Source organism: Oryx dammah, unplaced genomic scaffold (genome assembly GCF_014754425.2).
Source record: "Oryx dammah isolate SB20612 unplaced genomic scaffold, SCBI_Odam_1.1 HiC_scaffold_26, whole genome shotgun sequence".
Lineage (NCBI taxonomy): Eukaryota > Metazoa > Chordata > Mammalia > Artiodactyla > Bovidae > Oryx > Oryx dammah.
The window spans coordinates 66,571,806-66,593,203 of record NW_024070210.1 but is presented as its reverse complement, the minus strand read 5'-3'; the positions used below and the strand labels follow the sequence as shown (position 1 = coordinate 66,593,203).

Genomic DNA, 21,398 nt, shown 5'->3' with positions numbered 1-21,398 from the left:
GTGTGGTTACTCACCTGCCCTGCCAGTCTGCGGAGCTCTTGAGCCCATGAGAATGAACCTTCTTCCTGTATGCCCACCCCAGCACAGGCCTGGCCCTCTGTGAGCCCTGGTAAGGGACTGAAAATTAAGGAACAGGTAGATGATGCCCCAAGCAAGGTCCTCAGGTGATCCTCCTCCTCCAGGCCCCGCTCTCTGACCTGACCCCCGCCCTCCACCATGAACAGGAGGCTCACCACACTCTTCCTCCACCCCTCCTGCAGACGGTGGTGCGGGGCAGCTCGGTGCCTACAGACGGCTACATCTCCGGGCTGCTCAACGACATCCAGAAGTTGTCGGTCATCAGTTCCAACACCCTGCGCGGCCGCAGCCCCACCAGCCGGCGGCGGGCACAGTCCCTGGGGCTGCTGGGGGATGAGCAGTGGGCCACTGACCCGGACATGTACCTTCAGAGCCCCCAGTCTGAGCGCAGCGACCCCCACGGACTCTACCTCAGCTGCAACGGGGGTGCACCAGCAGGACGCAGGCAGGTGCCGTGGCCCGAGCTGCAGAGCCCACGGGTCCTTCCCAATGGACTGGCCGCCAAAGCACAGTCCCTGGGCCCTGCCGAGTTTCAGGGTGCCACACAGCGCTGCCCGCAGCTGGGCACCTGTCTGCAGAGTTCCCCAACCGGGACCTCACCCCCCACGGCCACAGGCAAGCGTGGGACCAAGACTGCCAGGCATGGCCCCGAGGAGGCCCGGCCACAGTCCTGCCTGGTGGGCTCAGCGGCAAGCAGGCCTGGCGGGGAGGGCAGCCCCAGCCCTAAGACCCAGGAGAGCAGCCTGAAGCGCAGGCTGTTCCGAAGCATGTTCCTGTCTGCTCCTGCCACGGCCCCTCCAAGCAGCAGCAAGCCAGGCCCTCCAGCGCAGAGCAAGGTAAGTCAGGCCAGGGCCCCCACTCTCACCAGGGTAGGAAGCTGGGCCCACTGCATCCCCTGGGGACATAGGCCCTGCCCACCTTTCCTGCTTACATGGTCGGGTTGGGGGAAGGCAACAGATCATCAACTGCAGATTCTACCCTGAACCAGCTGAGTGCTCCTCCTCCAAAGGCTTAGCATGTGTGAGTCAGAGGTTGCAAGCCAGGTCACTTTGCAGGGGTTTCTGAGGGGCTCCAGTATGCCCCAGCTGACACTCCTGCTCTCTGGGGTGTGTCTAGGCAGACCACACAGGCAGGCAGGTACGCCCCCTGAAAAAGCAGCACTTTTAACCACAAGCCCAGACTCTCCCATGCCCCCAGTGACCGGCAACCGCCACCCAGGCCCCAGCAGAAGTAGGTGCTCTAGGACTTAGGGGGCAGGGTCTCTCTGGCTCTCTCTTCTCAGATCTTCTTTTGGCCTCAACCCCCTGCTTATCCCAGGGCTCTCCTGAGGTCAGGCCCAGCCTCCCTGCACTGCTTTTCCCATAGGCATTCAGAATGCCCTTCTCTAGTGAGGATTTCTTCCTCCTCACTCCCTCCCTTCCTCCCCTCCTTCCTGCCTACCCTTTTTCCAGTGGTTGTTGCTCTGTTTAACATTTCTATAATTATTTTTTTCTCATATTGTGTGCCATATGAAAAGCTAGAGGACTGAATTTGCCTGGGGTCTGGGAGCATCGGGAGAACCAACTTGCAGCATGTGTGACAGTATCACATGCACACATTTTTCTTGTTGAAAAGGAAACAGTGAATGGAGCCCTAATGGTGACATTTCTTGGCAGGCAGGGGAGAAAGCTTTGGCTTCTTCCATACCCTATGACACCCCGTCCGTGGTGACAGTAACATCCTTTCCCATTTGGCAGACGAGAAGACTGACTCAAACAGCCAGGGGTGGGGGGCCCTCTGGGCTCACACCTCCTCCTCATGAAGGCCTTTTCACAAAGGCATCTTTTAGCTCCTTCCTAAGGGACAGGCAGAAATGAGCTTAGGCCGCAGCACAAGCTTGTTGCTGTTTAGTTGCTAAGTCGTGTCCGACTCTTGGTGACCCTGTGGACTGCAGCCCACCAGGCTCCTCTGTCCATGGGACTTCCCAGGCAAGAATACTGTAGTGGGTTGCCATTTCCTTCTCCAGGGAATCTTCCAGACCCAGGGATAGACGTGTCTCCTGCTTGGCAGGCAGGTTCTTTAGCACCGAGCCACTAGAGAAGCCCACGAGGGTTATAGGTCAGATCTAAGAAATAACCACCACAGCAGCGTGAGTGACAGTCTCCCCTCCCAGATGGCGCCTCTGTGTCCTGCCTGAGCGTGGAGGACAGCGGGGTTGGGAGTGGGTTGGAGTTCACTGTTTCCTTTTCCTGGACCCTCAACCCCTTCTAAGTCGCTGCCAGCCAGAGGAGGTCTGGGCTTCGTGCCCTCCAGCCCCCACTGGGACAAAGGACAGTGGGCTAGGACCCTCTGCAGGGGCTGGTTCTGGAGAGGAATAGATGAGATGTGGCGTGATATGTTATGTGAGAAAACATGAGTGCCTGTGAGCGGGTGGGGGGGTTGGAAGGCTGTGTCCCCGGGGAGACATTCCTCAGGAAACTAAGGGCGGAGCAAGACAGTGCATACCACCAGAAAGTGCACGTAGAGGGTCCTGGTGGAGCAGGCAGGTGGTTTCAGGGATTTGGAGAAAGGCGGTGTCAAAACTGGCATGCATGGCCCAGGGCTCCCTCCTGCACCCCACAGCAGGGGGCCAGGCCACCCCCCATCTCTGCACACTTCACCAGGCGCCTACTGTGGGCTGCTGCTGCAGGCGGTGCAGCATCTCCCCTGTACCTGTGGAGGCAGGTGGCGCTTTTCCACAGTTCGCAATCTGGCCCCGTTGGCACACCCTTCTGGACAGATCTTCTCAAGCCAGGCCCCTAAAAGGCAGGGCCAAGACTGCCCCTTAGCCACTCTGGGTCCAGGCTTCTCAACCTTGTCCCGCTGACGTTTGTAGATAATCCTTTGTGGTAAGGACTCTCCTGTGTATTGAAGGATATTCAGAAGCATCTCTGACCGCTACCCTCTAGATGCTAGTAGCACCCCTCAGATGGGACAACCCCAAATTCCTCCAGACATTGCCAAGTGTTCCTCAAGGGAAAAAATCACCCCCAGTTAAGAACTACTGCCCTCAGCTCTTGTACCACTTGGCCTGCAGTCACTCACTTTGACCAAAGAGCAAAAGAGGACCTCAAGGAGGGACAGGAAGGCCAAGGAGGTAAGACAGAGCTTGAGGGATTTAGAAGTGGTCCCACTTAGTGGCAGAAGGCCGAGTCAGAAAGACCTCAGCAATCTGCAAACCTGGGTTAAATACCTGCTGTGTATCATGTACTCCATTGTATGCCAAGGACCCCCAGTCAGACCACTGCATAGAGGTCAGAGATTAGGCTGACCAGGGCTGAAGTCTGCTTCCTACTGAGTGACTCTAAGCAAGTTACTTAACCTCTCTGAGCCTATTTCCTCATCTACAAAGGTAGATAATAATATTACCCATGGCTTAATAAAACAATCCCCAGGGCCATGAGCATTAAATGAGATAAGGCACTTAATGCCCTTGTTAAAGTGGTAAGCCCTCTGTAAACGGCTTTATTATTTCTTAAATATTATGAGATGGCCTCTGCCTGTGCAGCCCTGACAGAACAGCCTCCTGAGCCCATAGCTGGAGAGCCCGACCCTGTCACCACAGCCCAGGAAGGGAACATGCGGCAGCGTTGTAACTCCATGAACGACTCTTCTTTCTAGTGGCTTCCTGCCCTGCAAGAGGCCTCAGTCACACAAGTAACTCCAGAATTAATCCAGAGTCCTTAATTAATTCCACGTTTTGTTGCCCTTTCGCTTTCTTGGAATGGTTTAACAAGCTTCGCCCGGTCCTTTCTGGTGGCTCTGTGAGGTAGAAGCTCCCTCCTTGTGGAGACAGGCAGCAAAGTCCACAAAGGGACACTTGGGACCAGACCCCGCAGAGGTGAAGACCAAGCCTGGCCCACCACCCCCGTGTCCTAGACCACATGGGTGCTGGCCTCTCCACCAAGTCCATCTACTGCTTCTGTCCGCCCCCTGTAACCTTGAGCCCTGAGCTCAGGGTCTCCATGGGGGCCTTGATGGCAGAGAAAGATGAAGCCCCCTCCTCAGCCCCTCTGCATGGCCTGTCCCCACCCTCCCCATGTCCACACATCCTCAGAGCAGAGAGCTCATGCAAGAAGCTGAGAGGCTGGAAGGAATGGGAAGTTGTCTGCCTTCCTTAGAGATGCAGGGTGGAGAGAGGTCAAGGGCCTAGAGGATGACGTTGAGGGCAACATGAGCTTTTCATGTCCCCAAGCTCCGCCCAGCCCCACAGAGAGCACATTTTCCGTATTAAATCCGCCTTGGCCAGCAGGCAGCCTTTTTACAGAGCCTTGGGCGCTGCTTCTGGGTGACAGCGTATGATACTTCTGTTCCTGGTTGTGGCCCCACAGCCTCAGTGGTGGCCACGCTCCCTCTACCCCTAGTCCCAGCCCTCCCATAGGCTCCCCGCAGCCTTGGAATCACAGAGCAGCTCAAATTGCGGTTCGAGGTTCCTCCCACGTCAAAACCCAGTGCTGGTGTGTTAGTTGCTCAGTTATGTCTGACTCAATGTGACTCCAGGGATCAAGCTTCTCTGTTCATGGAATTCTCCGGGCAAGAATACTGGAGTAGGTTGCTATTTCCTCCTCTAGGAGATCTTCCTTACCCAGGGATCAAACCCGGGTCTCCAGGGCCTTGTTAAAATGCAGAGTCCCTTCTCTCAGAAACCTACTGAGGCCATTCCCAAGGCCCAGGTTTCTGCATTTTATCCAGCTCCCCAAATCAGAGGAAACTGGGGCTCAGAGAGGGGGACTGGCCTAGGATTCATGGCAAGTCAGAGCAGAGCAAGACCAGAATCTGGGTCCTTTCCTGACCCTCAGCTGGAGGTCCCACTGCTTCACCACAATAGACTAGGGAAAGGCAGGTGAGGGTTGGGTACTGGCGGGGACATGGGACAGTCTACCCACTGCACAGATGTGCTCCCCAGGCAGGAGTGGAGTGGTCTCAGCAGTCCCAGGAGGTGTTCCTGCTCCTTCCCCTAGAGGACTGAGCTGGAGCCAGGCATGGCCTGCCTGAGGCTGCAGCACGCCCAGCGGGCACATGGGGCTGGGGCTGGGGCTGGCAGAGCAGCCGTGGCGGTGGCACCGTGCACCTGCCCAGCCCTAGGCCAGGCCAGGCCAGGGATTGGGGTGGGGGCTCTGAAGTCCAGGGGAAAGGGGCGCTGAAGAGGTTGAGAAGGCTCTGGCTGAGCCTGGTAGGACCCAAGGCCCAGACTGACGCAGCCCAGCCCAAGCTGAGTGCTTGAGCAGATTCTCTGGATGCTGACTCAGTTGTGAGGATAAGGGAGGGCCAGCACCCTCTAGGCACCTAGACAAACCATCTATGAAATGGGCTCTGAGACATTCTCAGAAGGTCCCTTTGCAGCTCCTCAAGTGTCCCCCAGTAGGTCACTTTGGGGGATGGCCCTCTCCAAGTGCCCAGGGGAGGTGTTGTGTGGTACTTTACCAGCTTCTTGGGGAAAACCCAAGGATGGGACCCTTTCTTGCTGGGGCTGCCAGGAGGGCTGGAGCTGTGCAGGGCTCACTGGGGGCCCAGTCTGCACTCAGTTCCACCTTCTCTCCCTCACTCCCCACCAGGGATCAGAAACATGGGCCCCCTGCCCTCTCTTCCTTGTTGGGGGATACATGGGGGTTGCATGTATCACCCAGAGGGGCTGCTCCAGGGAGCCCTTAGGAAACCCTTTCACCCCAGCCCCATGGCTTGTGTTTGGCCGGACCTACCCTCCTGACTCCACATCTCTCTAGCACCAAATCCCCAGTCTAGGGGACACCCAAGGACCACCCCCCGCCCCTAGGTAACATGGCTGTGTGGCTCACAGCACAGACACACAGACTCCCCATTGTCAGGAACGAGCAGGACTATCAGACCTCAACTGGGGCTTCCTCCCCTGCCCTAGGAGTCAGTCACAGCTGCGCTGCTGAGTTCGCCACCCCCCACCCGATGCCCAGGGCCTCTTTTGCCCACCTGAGCCCTTGGATGGGAGAGACACAGCTGTGAATGCCTGTGACCCAGATTCCCTGTGCAGCCCCACAGCACAGAGCGGGGATCGCCTCCTGGTGGCCTCCCTGGGGCCTGACTGTCCATCACCCAGGGAAAAAACACTGAGCCTAGGACACTCCAGGGACCTGGCTTTGTCTTCCCAGGAGGGGCACAGTGGATATAAACAGCTGTTATTTTTTCTGCTCACTTGGGAACACTGGGGGTTGGCTTCTCAAGCAGGACTGTGGTTTGACTTCAGTTCCATTTGAAAATCTTAGCCTGAGGCACCTCCCACATTCATCTGATGCCCTGCCTGACCCTACACTTGTCCAGAGGTCACAGAGGCCACCCCCTGTCCCTGGGAAGGGTGCTCCAAGCGCTCTCACAGCCAACCTTCTTTCTGTCTCTTTCTACAGCCCAGCTCCTCCTTCAGACCGGCACTGAAAGGCGGCGCCCCCAGCCTGGTGGCCAAGGCCCAGTCCTTGCCCTCAGACCAGCCCGTGGGGCCTTTCAGCCCTCTGACCGCCTCGGATACCAGCAGCCCCCAGAAGTCCCTCCGCGCGGCCCCAGCCGCCGGCGCTCCTCCAGGCCGGTCTTCCCCAGCGGGGTCCCCCCGCACCCGGCATGCCCAGATCAGCACCAGCAACCTGTACCTGCCCCAAGACCCCGCGGTGCCCAAGGGCGCCCTGGCTGGCGAGGACACGGGCGTCGTGACGCACGAGCAGTTCAAGGCTGCGCTCAGAATGGTGGTGGACCAGGGTGACCCGCGGCTGCTGCTGGACAGCTACGTGAAGATTGGCGAGGGCTCCACAGGCATCGTCTGCCTGGCCAGGGAGAAGCACTCGGGCCGCCAGGTGGCCGTCAAGATGATGGACCTCAGGAAGCAGCAGCGCAGGGAGCTGCTCTTCAACGAGGTAGGAGGAGAGGGTGTGGCCGCGAGCGGCGGGCCAGTGACGGGCCTCCGGGAGCAGGGGCGGCGCCGGGGAGAGTGCCGGCACTCAGGCATCCCCTCCTGCCCCCAGGTGGTGATCATGCGGGACTACCAGCACCTCAACGTGGTGGAGATGTACAAGAGCTACCTGGTGGGCGAGGAGCTGTGGGTGCTTATGGAGTTCCTGCAGGGCGGCGCCCTCACGGACATCGTCTCCCAAGTCAGGTGGGCAGCTGGAAGAGCAGGGCCCTGGCACTGGCTGCCCCACTACTGCCCTGGCAGGGCTATCAGGTAGCCTGAGTCCCAGATGATTGAGGTACCACCTCTCGCATTGTCCTGAGCCATCCTCCCCACGCCCATCGGCTTGGGTAAACCAACCTGGGGGTCTTAGGGGAGTGAGGAAGATACTGGGTCTCCAGCCTAGGCCCAAGGCCCGTTTCCACCAGGGCTCTGACCTGACTCGGCTCCTCCACACATTGCCCAGGAAGCCATGGGGCCCAGTATTGGGGCACCCACTCTGCCCAGCCCCTCTGCCCGGCCGCCCTGCCAAAGCTAACATTCTCTTTTGCTGGTGGCCATGTGTTCTACATCCAGGCTGAATGAGGAGCAGATCGCCACCGTGTGCGAGGCTGTGCTGCAGGCCCTGGCTTACCTGCACGCCCAGGGTGTCATCCACCGGGACATCAAGAGCGACTCTATCCTGCTGACTCTCGACGGCAGGGTAAGCCCTGCCCATCCTGGCACACCCACCACCCCCTTCGCAGCTCCCTCACCTCTCATTTCCTTTCCTCCCCTTTGTCCTAACTCCAGGTGAAACTTTCAGACTTCGGGTTCTGTGCACAGATCAGCAAAGATGTCCCTAAGAGGAAGTCCCTGGTGGGAACCCCGTACTGGATGGCTCCAGAGGTGATCTCCAGGTCTCTGTATGCAACTGAGGTAACCACTCTCTCCATCCCCCAGTCCTCCCAGAAGGGGCTTAGAGACACATGGTTCTACTTGTGGTCCTCCCCAGAGCTTCCCACCAAACATTGCCCCCAGTTCTTAGGTTCCCCCAGTCAGCCCTGTCCACTGGCCCCTTTTGGATGGTTCTTCTCTGGCCTGTGACTTTGCTGCCATAAGCTGGCCCCCCAAATGCTCTCCCCCAAGCCCAAGGGCAGGTCGGGGTGTGGCCAGGCTTCCCTGTGTGTGATGGCCTTTCTAAGAGAGTGGCTGACAGCTGTGACCCTGCAGCCAGTGGTCACTTAAGCAGGGCACTGGGCAGGTGGCCAGGAAGGAAGCCAACTCCCCAGGGAGACCTGGGACCAGCTGCTCCTCTCTGCATGCAGCACGCTGCTCACTACCAAGAGGCCAGACTCTGGCCAGTGGAGTCAGGGACATTCTCTTGCAGGTAGATATCTGGTCTCTGGGCATCATGGTGATTGAGATGGTGGATGGAGAGCCACCCTACTTCAGTGACTCCCCAGTGCAAGCCATGAAGAGGCTCCGGGACAGCCCCCCACCCAAGCTGAAGAACTCTCACAAGGTCAGTCAGCACACAGGCGTGAGCCCGCAGGCCCCATTCTTCCTGAGGCTTCAAGGATCAGAGCCTGGTTCTCAGGCCCAGCTGCACCTGGGTGTGGAGCCTTGTCACAAACTCTTACGGTCACTCTGACAGGTTTCCACCTGCAGGCAATGACAGAAGCTGAAGAGAACAGAAGCAAGGCTGTGTGGAACCCTGATGTCCTGGAAAAGAATCTAGAGAAGCTAACTGAGCAGGACCCCCCTCTACCCCATGTGTTGGGGAGCTATACCACGGCACATGTTCCCAGTCCATCCCAGAGAACTGGCTTGCACTCCCCGGCAGTGTATATGCTAACCACATTTGTGTGTGGGGGTATGTGTGTGTGTGTGTTGAACCTTTTTCTGCCAAATCCACCCAAACCCCCGTCTTACCTGTGGGTACCCCCTGCTGGTGGCCAGCTCAGCACAGAGCTGCAAAATGGCACTGCCATCTGGTGGCCAGAGTAAGAAATGTCCCAAAGGATTGAAGCCGGGTGCCTAAATGGCAAAATAGTTTCGTAGCCCAGCTGGATGAGAGGACAGACAGGAAACACTTTGAGACAAATGGTCCTTAGAGCCTGCACTCCTGACCCCTAGACTAGCAGATAGTTCTAATTAGCTAATTCCCCAGAGGATGCAGCTTTCTGTAACAGCCTAAGACTCATCCTTCTCCTGAAATATTTCTCAGAATGAACTGAAGCAAGCCCTTGACTTAGACTCCAAGGCATCGAGCAACAAAGGAATCTTCTTTTCTAGTTTTCAAAACACTTCTTCATCCCTGACCTCTTTTTTTTTTTTTTAATCTTCACTAAAGCCCTGTGTGAAAGACAAGGCAAGCAGATATTATCATTAGCCCATTCTACAGGTGAGAAAACTGAGCTGTAGATAAAAGTGCAAACTTGTCAAGGGATCAGGGATAGACCCAGAACTTGATCACTGGCACCTTTCCACAGAGTCTGAACACAGAACCCTGAGAAGCAGCGTGGTAGATGAGCTGTATTGGGAGCCCAGCTCTCCAGGTACCCTAATTCCACTGCTCAACAGCCCCCTGTGGTGAACTGGCCACTTTTCCTGGATGCTGACTTTCTTTGGTGGTTGTTTAGTCGCTAAGCCGTGTCCCACTCTTTTGTGATACCATGGACTGTAGCTTGCCAGGCTTACCTACCTGATAATCCAAAAAGTGCAGAGCCTGGGAGGAACCAGGAATAAGAAACAAGAGAATATAAGGCTTTCATACGATGGTGGAGCCAGGCAGATTGCGTCACCCCAAAGTGGCTACCAGCTGTGGCTTCCTCTCACTGCCCTGCCTCCACAGGTCTCCCCCGTGCTGCGAGACTTCCTGGACCGGATGCTGGTGCGGGACCCCCAGGAGAGAGCCACAGCCCAGGAGCTCCTGGACCACCCCTTCCTGCTACAGACCGGGCTGCCCGAGTGCCTGGTGCCCTTGATCCAGCGCTACCGCAAGCAGACCTCCACCTGCTGAGCCCGGCCCCAGAGCGCGCCTGCCACCTGTGCCCACAGGCAGGGGACACTGGGCCGCCAGCTTGCCAACAGGCCTGCCTGCCTGCCTGCCTGCCTCACTCTCTCAGTATTCTCTCCAAAGATTGAATGTGAAGCCCCCAACCTACCCTCCTGCCCCTCAGCCCACTGGGCCAGGCCGGACCTGCCCCTCGGTCACTCTCCCTCCCAGGAGTCCCCAGTTGCCTTTGGGATGATGGAGACCCCTTCTGCGGGATGACCCTTTGTTATTTGCACAGGGATATTTCTATGAAACATGGAGACCAGCGCTTCTGGCCACGGCAGCCAACACAGCAGAAAAGGCTGCTGTGGTTCTTTTATATATATATATAACAGTAGTTGTAAATGAGCATCCCAGGTCACCCAAGAGGCAGACTGCCTGTCTTCACTGGGATGCTTGCCGTTCTCAGCTCCAGCTCCAAACCTGGGGTCTGAGAGGGCCACAGGGAAGGCGTTTATTGCCCGAATCCATCTTCCTCCCTTTGTGTCTGACTTCCTGAAGTTGCAGTTCCACCTACACTGGCTTCCTGTCCCACCTGTGATGACAACACGCCCCTAGCACAGCCAGCACCTGAGTGTGAACAGCCTGCTCGAAGGACATGGGTGAGGGAGGGGGATTTTCGGGGTGAAAGAGGAAGGAGGCAACTAGCAGTAAAGGTGGTCTCCCTTGACAGGGTGTGCGTGTGGTTGGGGGCGAAGGCCACCCACAGCTGGCTTCGGGTAGGCTTCTCCATCTTTTCTCCCACTGAGTTCTGCTCTGAAGGCAACCTGCCTGGCTTCCTATCACTTAAGTCCCAGGTTTCTACCTGACCAATGAAGAGGTCTATATTGTCAAACATATCCCAGGTGCTTGGCAGTTTTCTCCTGTACCGTGGAGTCTGAGAGCCAGGGACCAGTATGGTGAGAGAACAGGCTTTCTGAGCTTCATCTCAACAACCAAGTCATCAGGGACCCGCTCCTTTTGTGTATGCACGGGGGACCGGTTCATTTCAAAATCCTGGTCTGGGGGAGGTGAACCAACTCCCAGGGGCCATCATGTCACTGGAGTGGGCACCCCACCTGTGCAGACCACCCACCCCTAACTCCTCCTCATACACCTGTCTCCCTGTCCTCCCAGCCTTCAGGGCTGTTGTGAGACAGGGAATCCCAGGGAAGAACTCCAGGTGTCTGGACCCCATCTAGATAATATTTTTAGATTCCTCTGTCCCTAGAGCCCTGCTTTGGGGCAAAAAGAAAAAATTGCAAGAACTTTTTTTTAAGGGTCAGAGTTTTAAAAAACAAAAGCATCCTCCCTTTTGTGAATTGTTTGCACTTGTGCCTGTTTTAAATTAAACTGAGTGTTCAAAACCTCTGGCCTCCCTGTTGTCTCTGGGAGTGTAGCCAGGCTGTCTTCAAACTAGACACACTGTAGTGGGTGTCCAGGGTGGTCCCCCTTCCTCCCTGACATGAGTTCCCCATGGCCATTCTGAGTCACAGAAAACCCAACTCTCTGGTGGCAATGAGGGCCGAGAAGGAGGGAAACAGGAAGTGAAAGGCCCTTGGGACTGAATGAGCTGAAAAATAGACAAGGCTCCTTCCCAGGGGGAGAAGAACTCAGCCCAGAAAGCCAGAGCCATGGGCCGTGCTTGCTGCCACCACGGGGGCTCTGGGGCAGCCACCAGGGATAGGGACAACTTTCTGGAGCAGCATCTCCCTTTCCCCGTTTGCTTCTCCCACCACCAGAAAGCTGCGGCTCTCCTCAAGATATCTACAGGAAGTGGCCTGGAAATGCCTCTAGTGAGAAAGCGGTCTCTGTTTCGGTTCTCAGAAAGGAAGGAGACCATGAGGAGCTGTGAAGAACACAACTGGAAATCAAGAAACCTGGGTCTTTAAACTTCTAGCTCTGACACTGATTCCAGCACTTCCTTCCTGAGGTCTCATCCTACCCTCTCTCTGTCAGGGTCACTGAAACTTCTTACTTAGGAGGAGCAAGGAGTCCCACAGACTTTCTCCCCAGAGCTCCTTACCGCAACCCCACCTAGACAGCTGCCCTGGTCTGAGGGTCCCAGGCCCGCCCACTCAGCAGCACCTGATTCTTACCTCCAGGAGGCAGCCGCAGTGGGCTGGGCAGAGAAGGAGGCTGAGAGAAGGTGGGACCTTCCCCCTCCCAACGGGAGCCCACAGTCAGGAGTGGTTGGCAAGGCAAAAAGACACCAGTCCTCTTAACTGCAGAACACTGGATTTATTAACTGTTCTAAGAGTCCTTCCACTGCGGTGTCATTCCAAGCCTGTGCATTGTGTCATTTAGCTTCACACACAGACCAGTTCTGAGCTTACATCAGCTCCAGTGGCACAGGTAACTTCACAATGATGAAAGCAACAAGAATTTGGAAAAGCAAAATGTTTCAAAAAGTCTCTGCTAGACCAGAGTGAGCTCAAGAGGACCCCAGCCTCAATGTTCTGGGGTTGACAATGAGAGGAAGTTCAGGAGAGCGAATTGTGGTGAAACGTCAAAGTTTTGCACAGAGCTGGGCCAGGTGAGTCTGCAAGAACAGCAAGGCAGTCAAAATACACAATTTAGTTCAGACAGGAAAGATCTGCTGTGGTTTTTTAGAAACAGCACTTTCAACCATCAAACCCTTGGCAGCTCCACAGAGAGGAACCCTTGAAGTTGTTTACCCAATAAAGAGGGCCTCAGGTGACCTTCAACCAGAAATCCCCATGTCAGCGATACTTAAAACAAGACAGCACCTTCAACACAACATGCAACCCAGACCCACGTCTTCAATGTGGTATTTTGAAAAAGCCAAAATACTTATATTCTTACACCATTAAAAACTTCATAAAAGTTAAACACAGTTGGAAAAGAATAAGTGAGCAAGCAAGGATCAGGGAAAAAAGGAGTTTGCAGCTGGCACATCCAATTACCACCAGCATCCCACCCCAGATCCTCTCCCTCTGGGTTTTCAGGTGCTTTTTCAGAACTTTTCAGTTCACCCACCACTCAGACAGTGGGACAGAAGAGAGGCAGATATTTAGGGAGAGAAGAGTGGGGAAAGGGCAAAACACCCCAGAAACGAAAGCAAATCTCATCAGAAGAAAACAGTGCAGAATCGGTAGGCCCCGCAGTTCAGAAATCACAAAGGACCGGTTGGAAGCTCCCAGTCTCTCAGAAGTCAGCCGGAGCTCTCCACATGCAGCCTTGGAAGACCTTGGGGTCCTAAGTGAAGGGTCTGCGCTTCTGCTACTCCACATGAGAGTTTTTTGTTCGTTGTCCCTCACTTCACTGCTGTGAAATGACTTCAAGTATCCGGATTTAACATACTACAAGAGGAAGAGGATTCCATGGGTAAGTGCACAGGAACGGAGAAGTACACAGCGGTGATTTCAAGCAAAACCAGAAGTCTGAACTCCGAGCCAGGGGGCAACTAGAGCGCAGTGTTGCCACCAGGGGGCACCAGAGATCACGTCCAGAGTCTGGGCCCTGGCGGCCTCGCGGACCCTGGAGGGGCGGAAGCCCTGCGCAAGCGTCTGACATCTACACGAGGCCGGCCTCTGATCACCCACCCCTCACCGCAGGCCCTATTTCTCATCACAGGTTATTCTCGCTCTGGGCAGTTTCCTTAGAGTTACTGGCGAGAACCCCTCCGTTCTGCAAAGATGAACAGATCGACGTCTTGAAAAGGACCCCACTGCCGGCTCGTGAAGGGGCTGCAAACTCAACCTCTGGGGTTCACAAAAGACTCCCCCACGCACCGCTACCACAACCGCTGAGCGCGCGGGTTCGTGTGCTGGCGCTTCCGCAGGGCACGCGATTCGCCGGACCCTCCGGACCGCTCCCGCTTGGCTGACACAAAGAAGAGGGCGGAGGCGAGGAAGGAGGGGACCAAAGGCCAGGCCAGGAAAGGGCCTTTAACCACCTCTCCACGGTTGCCTCTGACTCACTAATCTGCCCAGTATTGAAGCTGGGCCGAGCCTGAGTCCCACGCGTTGGGGAAGAGGCAGGGGTCCTTGGTCTCGGCCTCTAGCATCCATCATCTGCCCTGCCCTCCATTAACGGCCCAGCAAGAAGCAGGAACCGTTTAACAGCCCCCTTCTAGCTCTCGCCAGTTTGATATAATTTAAACCCGGACCTGAGGCTCGTGTGGGCTTCAGACTCCCTCGCGCCGCAGCCGTTTACCGTGGCAAACACTTCAGTCAATTATCCCCCTCGCGGAGTTCTATTTAAAGAGACATTGTCAGGTTCTTAAGCCTCGGATCAGACCCGCTGCTTTCTGCTTCACATACAAAGACTCAAAACATGAGTTCTTTGAGGATTGGAAGAAATACAATTAAGCAAAGCCTTCGCAGCCGTTCCACCCTGCGGGAGCACCCACGTCCGGGACGGAGGAGCTGGGAGGCGGTGGGGACGGGGGAAGGGCTACGTTCTTTTCGTTTCAGGTCTCTGAAAGTGAGAGGAAATCACTCAAGAGCCCAGAACTGGGCTGGGCAAGGGGAGGGGGGCGGAAGACCCCACATTGTCAATGAAGTTGAATCTTTGGATCAGGCAGAGGGAGCTAGAATTACTCAGCTGCTGGTTCAAGGGACAACTGGCATTCCTGCCACCCCCCAAAGCTGCTTTCAGTGTATTGAGTCAGGAGTTTCTCCCCAGAAAAACTAAACTTCCAGAATCCTTCCCTCCTGTCCAGAAGGGCTCCCCTTCTCCAACACTCCAACGCTTGAGGGGAAGGAAGATTTAGGTGGTGTGGGGCATTATTGTCAGCATCATTGGAGTTGGAGCCGGGAGACTAGGCCTTTGTTCTACAGGTCAACTCTTTCTGCCTGGCTGATGATGGTGTGAGAAAACCCTCCAAGGGGAAGGAAACCCTGCGGGGGCCAGAACGACTCTGGACTACACCTCAGCAAGGAGGGAAGGAAGTCCAGCTGGAAGGTTGTAGCCTATGGATCCAGTCTTCTACTCCTTGCTTTCACAACAGGAACAGCAAGCCTTCAGAGAATGTGAGACTTAGGGAGTATCAACAAGCACAAAAAAGAAATAAGATAGGGGTCCCTTTCAGAGAGAGGGCTGAGGGAGTGAGATCTCATCTCAGCAGTAGGGACAAGTTCTAGTCTCTGAGGGTGAGAAACTGCCAGGAAAGTGAGGGGCCTAGGAAAAAGAAATCCCAGTAGAGCAGAGATTGGAAGGTGGGGAGAGCAGGACTCAGCCTCGAGGCTGTTTACCGCTGAGCGTGCAGCACCACGGCCTCCGTGCCCCCCTGCCAAGGCTGAGGCCCGGGCACCGAAAGTGGCAGAGCATTGGGCTCTAATTCCTGGCCGCTCTCGGGCCCAGATGCCTCCCCGACCAGGCTGGGGATGTCTGGAGCTGTGGAGCGTCGGCGCAAACCCAAGCGGCCAGAGCCGGGATCACCTTCGGGGTGGGGGCTAAGACCAATGGGGGCTTGCACTAAGGTTGGGGGTGCTCCCTCCAGCACCTCCTGCGACCGCCACCGCCCAGCCCCCGAGGACTGGGGCGAATGCGGTAGCGCCATCAGGGCTCCCGCTCGCAGTCGCGCCGCCTCCTCCTCGGTCACGGCACCCAGCGCCAGGCTCATGCTCCGGCCCAGCTCCGGCCGCTCGCAGCCCTGTGCCCGGTGCCGAGCGAAGCTCTTACCCCCCGAGCCAGCCTCGCCGCCGTGACCATGGCCGCCCGCCGCTCGGGCAAAGCGCGCCAGGAGAGGCCGCGGTAGGCGGCGGGGGCTGGGTCGTCGGCGCTCGGGGCTGGGAGCGGGGACTGGACGGCCAGGGGGGCTGTCAGAGTTGGAGCCCCGGGCCGCGGCGGCGGCGGCTGCGCGGCCCCACGGCCCTGTGAGGGCCTGCACACAGGTCCCGTGGCCGCGGGCGGCCGCCAGCTGTAGGGCCGTGAGGCCCGCCCGATTAGTGCGGTCGAGGCGTAGGCCAAGGCGGCGGAAAGAGCGCACCAGGAACTCGAGCACCGCCCCGTGGCCGCACGCGGCCGCCCACATCACCGGGCTGTTGCCTGCCGAGTCGGCCGCCTCGGGGTCGCCGCTGAACTGCACCAGCAGTTGCACGGCGTCCAGGTGGCCGCGCTCGCACGCCAAGCTGAGCGCTGTGCGGCCGCGCTCGTCCCGCAGGTTCACTGCCGCACCCTGCTCCAGCAGTAGTCGCACAAAGCGCGCGCGCAGCGCGGGGTCTGGTAAGCCCACGGCCACCATTAGCGGCGTGCGGCCCTGCTCCGCCCGGCAATCGATGATGCTACGGTCCAGCGCATCCAGGACAAAGCGAGCCAGGTGCACTTTGCCCGCCTGCATGGCCTCCAGGAAGGTGCGCGTACCCGCTCGGGGGCACAGGTCCTTGGGCTTAAGCATGGCCTCGGCCGCCGCGCCCAGGCGGCCCGGCAGCTCCGCGCGGGGGCGCCCCTGTTCCCGCGCCCCGCCGGGCTCGGGGGCGCTCCGGTATAGCCCCCTCCTTGCGTGGGCGGCTGCAGCCGAGGGTCCTGAGGTCCCGGCTCGGTCCCCAGTTGCCCCGCCGCTCCTGGGTTGCACCCCTGGTGTCTCGCTGCTCCTTTCTTGAGCTTCCCGCCTGAAGGTGTAGATTGCTTGCTACTCCGGGCTCCGCGCCTGGCCCGCCACAAGACGACGGGAACCGAAACTCAGGCCCCTCCTGACTCTCCCGCTGCTTTCCCGGTGTCCGGCGCCTCTCAGTCCCTCGTGGCTGGGAGCCGCGCCACTCACCCGCACCCGGGGCAGCCCCGCTCCCCCGGTGAGACGGTGGCGCCCGCCGTGCGCGCCTGCCTCTAGCCCTGGCGGGGCGCGCCGCTCCTCATCTGCTGGCGCCGCTCCTCCGCCTCCTCCCCTCTCGCGGGGGCCGGGCCACGCCAGGGCGCTTGCTCCTTACTTGGGGGGCTCGGCGGCGCGGGAGCTGCCGCCCGCCTGGATACCTGGTTTTATAGCCTCGGGGGTCCCCATGACAATGGCTGCCCTAGAAGCGGCCTGAGCTGTCTGGGCCAAAACGGACCCGGCGGGGGAGACCGCCTCTGACCGCCACCCACCCCTTCGTGGGCCACGATGTCGGGGAGCAGCTCCTCCTCCGCGCTTCCCTGGGACTGCGGCAGCGGGGATGGGGCGGGGGCTGCTCGCCGAGGGCTATGTGCACCCAACCCGGCCAATCCCAGTGTCACAGTCTGCTATCCCCACCCTCCGCCCCCACCGGAGTTGGTTCCCTGGGCTCCTTAGAAACTGGCGGGACCCCGAGCCCGTCGGGGAAGAAGAGAGCTACCCCCAGAGGTGTGGGTGGAAGGAAATGGAACCCCAGGAGGGCAGAACTCGACCATAAGCGAGCTGGGGGTGGCGGCGAAAGGCGGACTGGGGGTAAATCACTCCCCATATCCGGGGAGGGGGTACCTGCGCTACGCGGGGCTGGGGCCGCTCGGTCTGGCTGGGAACGGCCCCTGGAAGTGTAGCGAATCACGCGCGCACACACAGTCGTTCCTCCCGCACACGCTCATTCGGCGCGGGGGTGGGAGGGGGAGTGCGCTCTCCAATCTCAGACGTTTCAACCCCGACAAAGCGCCCGCCCGCCAGCTCCCGGCGGCTGAGACGCTGGCGGAGCTGAGACGCGGCGACCGGAGCGGGCGTCTTAAGATCCGAGAGTGTGGCAGCCGCGTTAGCAACTCCTCGGCACTGCTCCCCGCTGCTTCAGGACCCGTCGCTACCCCAGAAAGAGCAAGGGACATGCAAGCCTCGCCCCAGGGTCCCCTTCTCCCTCTTGAGCACAAAACCACCCCCAGACTACAGGACTCTGACCTTTACCACCAGCTGACCTCTTCCGAGAGGAAGACATCACGCGTCAGTGTGGGAAAACCACCACTGCCTCTCTTCCTCTGGCCGGCTGCTCCACCCTGGGCAGGGAGGGAGGGCTGTGCAGGCTTCGGCGGGGAGTCCGAGCGCCCAAGAGCTGCTGGGGGTGGCGGTGTGTGGGGTGGAATGAATATTTGTGAAGAAGTGAGTCAGGAATCCACTACAGAATTCACTGAGACTTTTAGTGAACCAGGTATTGTGTGTTCCCCAGTGTGGGAAATACAGAGGCGGAAATTTGGTCCAGGATGGAAGACACCTCCCCTCTCAAGATGGAAGACAAGACCAGGACACAAAAAGCCGAGTTTATGGCCTGGGGGCTGAGTAGGTCTGTAAAATACAAAACAGAGACAGTCCCTGAAGGAGAAAAGGGAATTGTGGAGCAGGGGCGGGCCCTAGGATCTTCCCAGGATAGGCCTTCCAAGATGGAATCTGGGTGCTAAGAAGCAAGGTAGACATCCCTATGGGGTTGCTGAGGCCAGGGCATGGAGACAGGAAAAAAACCTTTAGGGGACAGTGTTGAGGGCTGCTTTACGGGGTCCTTTTATATGAAAGACAGGAAAATAAAGGAAGAATGAAGTCCAGGCTGAGGACTGCATTGTCCTCAGCCTGGGCAAAGCAGTGACCAGAAGCTTTGCAGCAGAATCTGCCTGGGGAAAGGTATGGGCAGGGAGATTTGTCTCTAGGAAAACCCAGTGGGCCCAGATGGCAGAGAGGCAAAGTGGATGCCTGGCCCTGCACCCTAAGCATCTCACCTCTCTCCAGCTCCCAGGCTTCTGAGATGTCCACCTGGCATCAGGGGCAGTCATGGAGCTGCTGCTGCTGCTGTTGCTAAGTCGCTTCAGTCGTGTCTGACTCTATGCAACCCCATAGACGGCAGCATGGAACAGGGGCTTCCAACTCCCCTCTTGCCTGGGGGGAGCATGTGATGTATGGCTGCACACACTATGAAGCCTCCCCTTTTACTTTTTGCATTTTTTAATCCCCCTACTCTGGGATCTGCCGATTTTCTCTCAAGGTGTCACAGAAAGGGCACAGTATTTGACAGTAAAGTCCTAGCTTGAAGGCATTCACTAGCAGTGTGGCTCCAGGCCGGAATACTCTCATCTGCAAAAGAAAGCCGATAACACCAGCCCTGCCTGCTGCAAGCAACAACAGCAAGCTAAGGAGTGTCAAGGAAAGTGCTGCTCCATTAGAAGGCAGAAAGTCCAATCCCAACCCCAGACCGGGGCAGGTGGCGGTGGGGGGAGGCATCCTGGGGTCGGAATAGACTCTAACCCCAGCAAGAATGCAGGAATGATCTCCCTGTTTTCTCAGGCTGCAGAAGAAAGGTATTCCTCTCTTCATGACTCAATTTCCCTTTTCTGCAGCATGAAGGAAATTGCTGTCTTCTCTTCTTTCTCTGTTTCCAGGACTAAGGGAGGGAGTATCCCAGAAGTCTGTGTGGCAGGCCAGCCTGACAAGCCAGGACCTGACACCCCGAGGTGGAGGAGAGAAGCAGCTAGAACACAGAAGGGGCACTAGTCCCAAAGAGCCATGCCGCGCCTCTCCTCCCTGGGCCACCCAACCTCGTTTACATCCTTTTTCTCTGTGGTGGATGAAGAGAGTTCGAAGGAAGAAAGGGAGTTGAGGCAAGGCCTCTCTCTGGCCTGTCAGGGTGTGCTGAGCTGTGTGCACTAAGGGAGGAGCAGCAGTTCCATTGCTCCAGCCCGTGCTACCAGCCCAGCAAGGCCTATGGCAGGACGGTGTAGAGGTGGGGTAGGATGGGGAGGGTGGGATGGGGTGGGGAGGGCAATGCCAGGTCTCATGCCCTAAAGCCTTTGCTCTGACTTCCCTTGGGCTCAGCATGTTCTGAGCAGAAAAGAAATAGCAACGATGAAAAAAAGCCGAGACTTTGCTTTGGAGCACAGAGGCACCAACAGCCGGAATTAGAAGCTGTCGCTTAGGGAGCTGAAGGCTGACAGGCGATGGAGCTAAGGCAGGCAGGGGGCAGGCAGGCATGCCACACTCCCCTCCCCTCCCACCTGCTGAGCCTCCCCCACTGCAGGCCCCAGGCTGGCAAAGGACTTCCTCCCAGAGGCGGCTGGGGTCTGCAGTCTGTCACTCTGTCTGCAGCTGCCCCCCTCCGCGGGCTCCCTTCTTTCTTCCTCAAGTGTCACCAGCCCCCTCATCCAGTCACGTTGCACCAGCTCAGCAGGGTTGGGCCTGGTGGCACGTGGCTGGGAGATCCAGAGAGCTGGGGGGAGGGGGGTGTAGGGGATGGGGTGAGTCAGCAGGGGACTCTGGCAGTGAGTCAGCAGTGGGACTGGGAAGGGGGTAGGGACCTTTCTCTTGTGAAAAAGGTGAAACTGAGGCATGCCGCTGATGGGAATCTGGCCCCAGCCCCCTAGATCTGCAACAGGAGTGGAACTCAGGTGCCCTTCCCTGGCCCAGAGCCCTGAGAGAGGGCATCAGTTCTTCTTCTGCACATCCCTGGGGTCCAGAAATTAATGCACCCCCAGGGTCCGAGGACTATGGCATATTCCCAGGAGCACCCTGCCATTTTTCCAGAGGACAGAAAGCAGGAAGGTGGATATTTGCCCCATCCTTCTGGGAAGCCCCAGCCTCTCCAGGAAGCAGGACTGCATCCTCTCCCCCATTCCTGGGCATCTTAGCCCCAGGTTGGAGGCCTAGGGACGCTGCCCCAAAGTGACTGAGAGGCAGAGAGAAGGAAGTCTACTTCCAGTGAGAAGCCATTGACCAAAGCTGGGAACTGCCCAGTGGGCCTTATTTGGTGCTGGCTCTGGCTAGGTCAGTGAGTTCCTTTAGGTCTGGATGCTCATCCCTGTGAAGTTCTACCCCTGGGTTGAAGAGGAGAGGGGGCAGCTGAGTGCTCAGCTGGAGGGCTGAAGACAGGACACTGGCCTGGGATGTAGATGTCCCAGGCTTAGCTGCCTCCAGCGTGTATGCAGGTTGATCAATAACAGGCCTTACTTCTGTGAATGAACAGGGCCCCAGCCTCATCGTGCCACGAGACTGCTAGCATCCCAGAGATCGGCCCCCAGAGGGATGGGGGGAGGGGGCTCCTGTTTATTTTCCAAAGGCACAGGTGCTCATAGCTAATGGCATTTGCTATAATTCTCTGATAAGAAAACAACCTCTTCCCAGAATCTACCCCCCCCACCCTGCTTCTCCCAAGCCAGGGCCTGTCTTCATGTGGGATTTGAGACTGTGTCAATAGGTGTTAGGGAAATCCCTGGTGGCTCAGAGGTTAAAGTGTCTGCCTGGAATTCAGAAGACCTGGTTTGATCCCTGGGTCGGGAAGATCCCCTGGAGAAGGAAATGGCAACCCACTCCAGTACTCTTGCTTGGAGAATCCCATGGAGGGAGGAGCCTGGTGGGCTACAGTCCACGGGGTCACAAAGAGTCAGACACCAGACACGACTGAGTGACTTCACTTTCACTTTTCTTTCACTTTCGGTAGCTGTTAGGCTTCCCCGGTGGGTCAGCGGTAAAGAATCTGCCTGCAATGCAAAAGCCTCAGG

The 21,398-nt window shown here is 57.7% G+C and overlaps 2 protein-coding genes across 4 annotated transcripts in view; one reads left to right on the top strand and one right to left on the bottom strand.

Annotated features, from left to right (window-relative positions):
• Window positions 1-11,391, top strand: part of LOC120853219 (serine/threonine-protein kinase PAK 6) — a 37,034-nt gene extending 25,643 nt beyond the window's left edge. For 2 of the 3 annotated variants that reach the window (XM_040226947.1, XM_040226948.1), the window contains exons 5-11: window positions 261-914; window positions 6,471-6,968; window positions 7,077-7,210; window positions 7,580-7,706; window positions 7,796-7,921; window positions 8,373-8,507; window positions 9,840-11,391. In XM_040226947.1, the coding sequence (XP_040082881.1) occupies window positions 261-914; window positions 6,471-6,968; window positions 7,077-7,210; window positions 7,580-7,706; window positions 7,796-7,921; window positions 8,373-8,507; window positions 9,840-10,007 (1,842 nt within the window). In that variant the 3' untranslated portion in view covers window positions 10,008-11,391. Of the gene's footprint in view, window positions 1-260; window positions 915-6,470; window positions 6,969-7,076; window positions 7,211-7,579; window positions 7,707-7,795; window positions 7,922-8,372; window positions 8,508-8,639; window positions 8,843-9,839 lie in introns of those variants that run through there. The other variant, XM_040226949.1, reaches the window with a different exon arrangement.
• An 852-nt stretch (window positions 11,392-12,243) lies between these two features.
• Window positions 12,244-21,166, bottom strand: ANKRD63 (ankyrin repeat domain 63). The gene has a single exon (XM_040226946.1). It carries the CDS (start codon window positions 16,384-16,386, stop codon window positions 15,238-15,240), a length of 1,149 nt encoding a protein of 382 aa, XP_040082880.1. The 5' UTR covers window positions 16,387-21,166; the 3' UTR covers window positions 12,244-15,237.
• Window positions 21,167-21,398: the final 232 nt, after the last annotated feature.

Excerpts from the sequence above, each read along its gene's own strand:
- ANKRD63 (XM_040226946.1), bottom strand. The coding sequence starts at position 16,386 with ATGCTTAAGCCCAAGGACCTGTGCCCCCGAGCGGGTACGCGCACCTTC.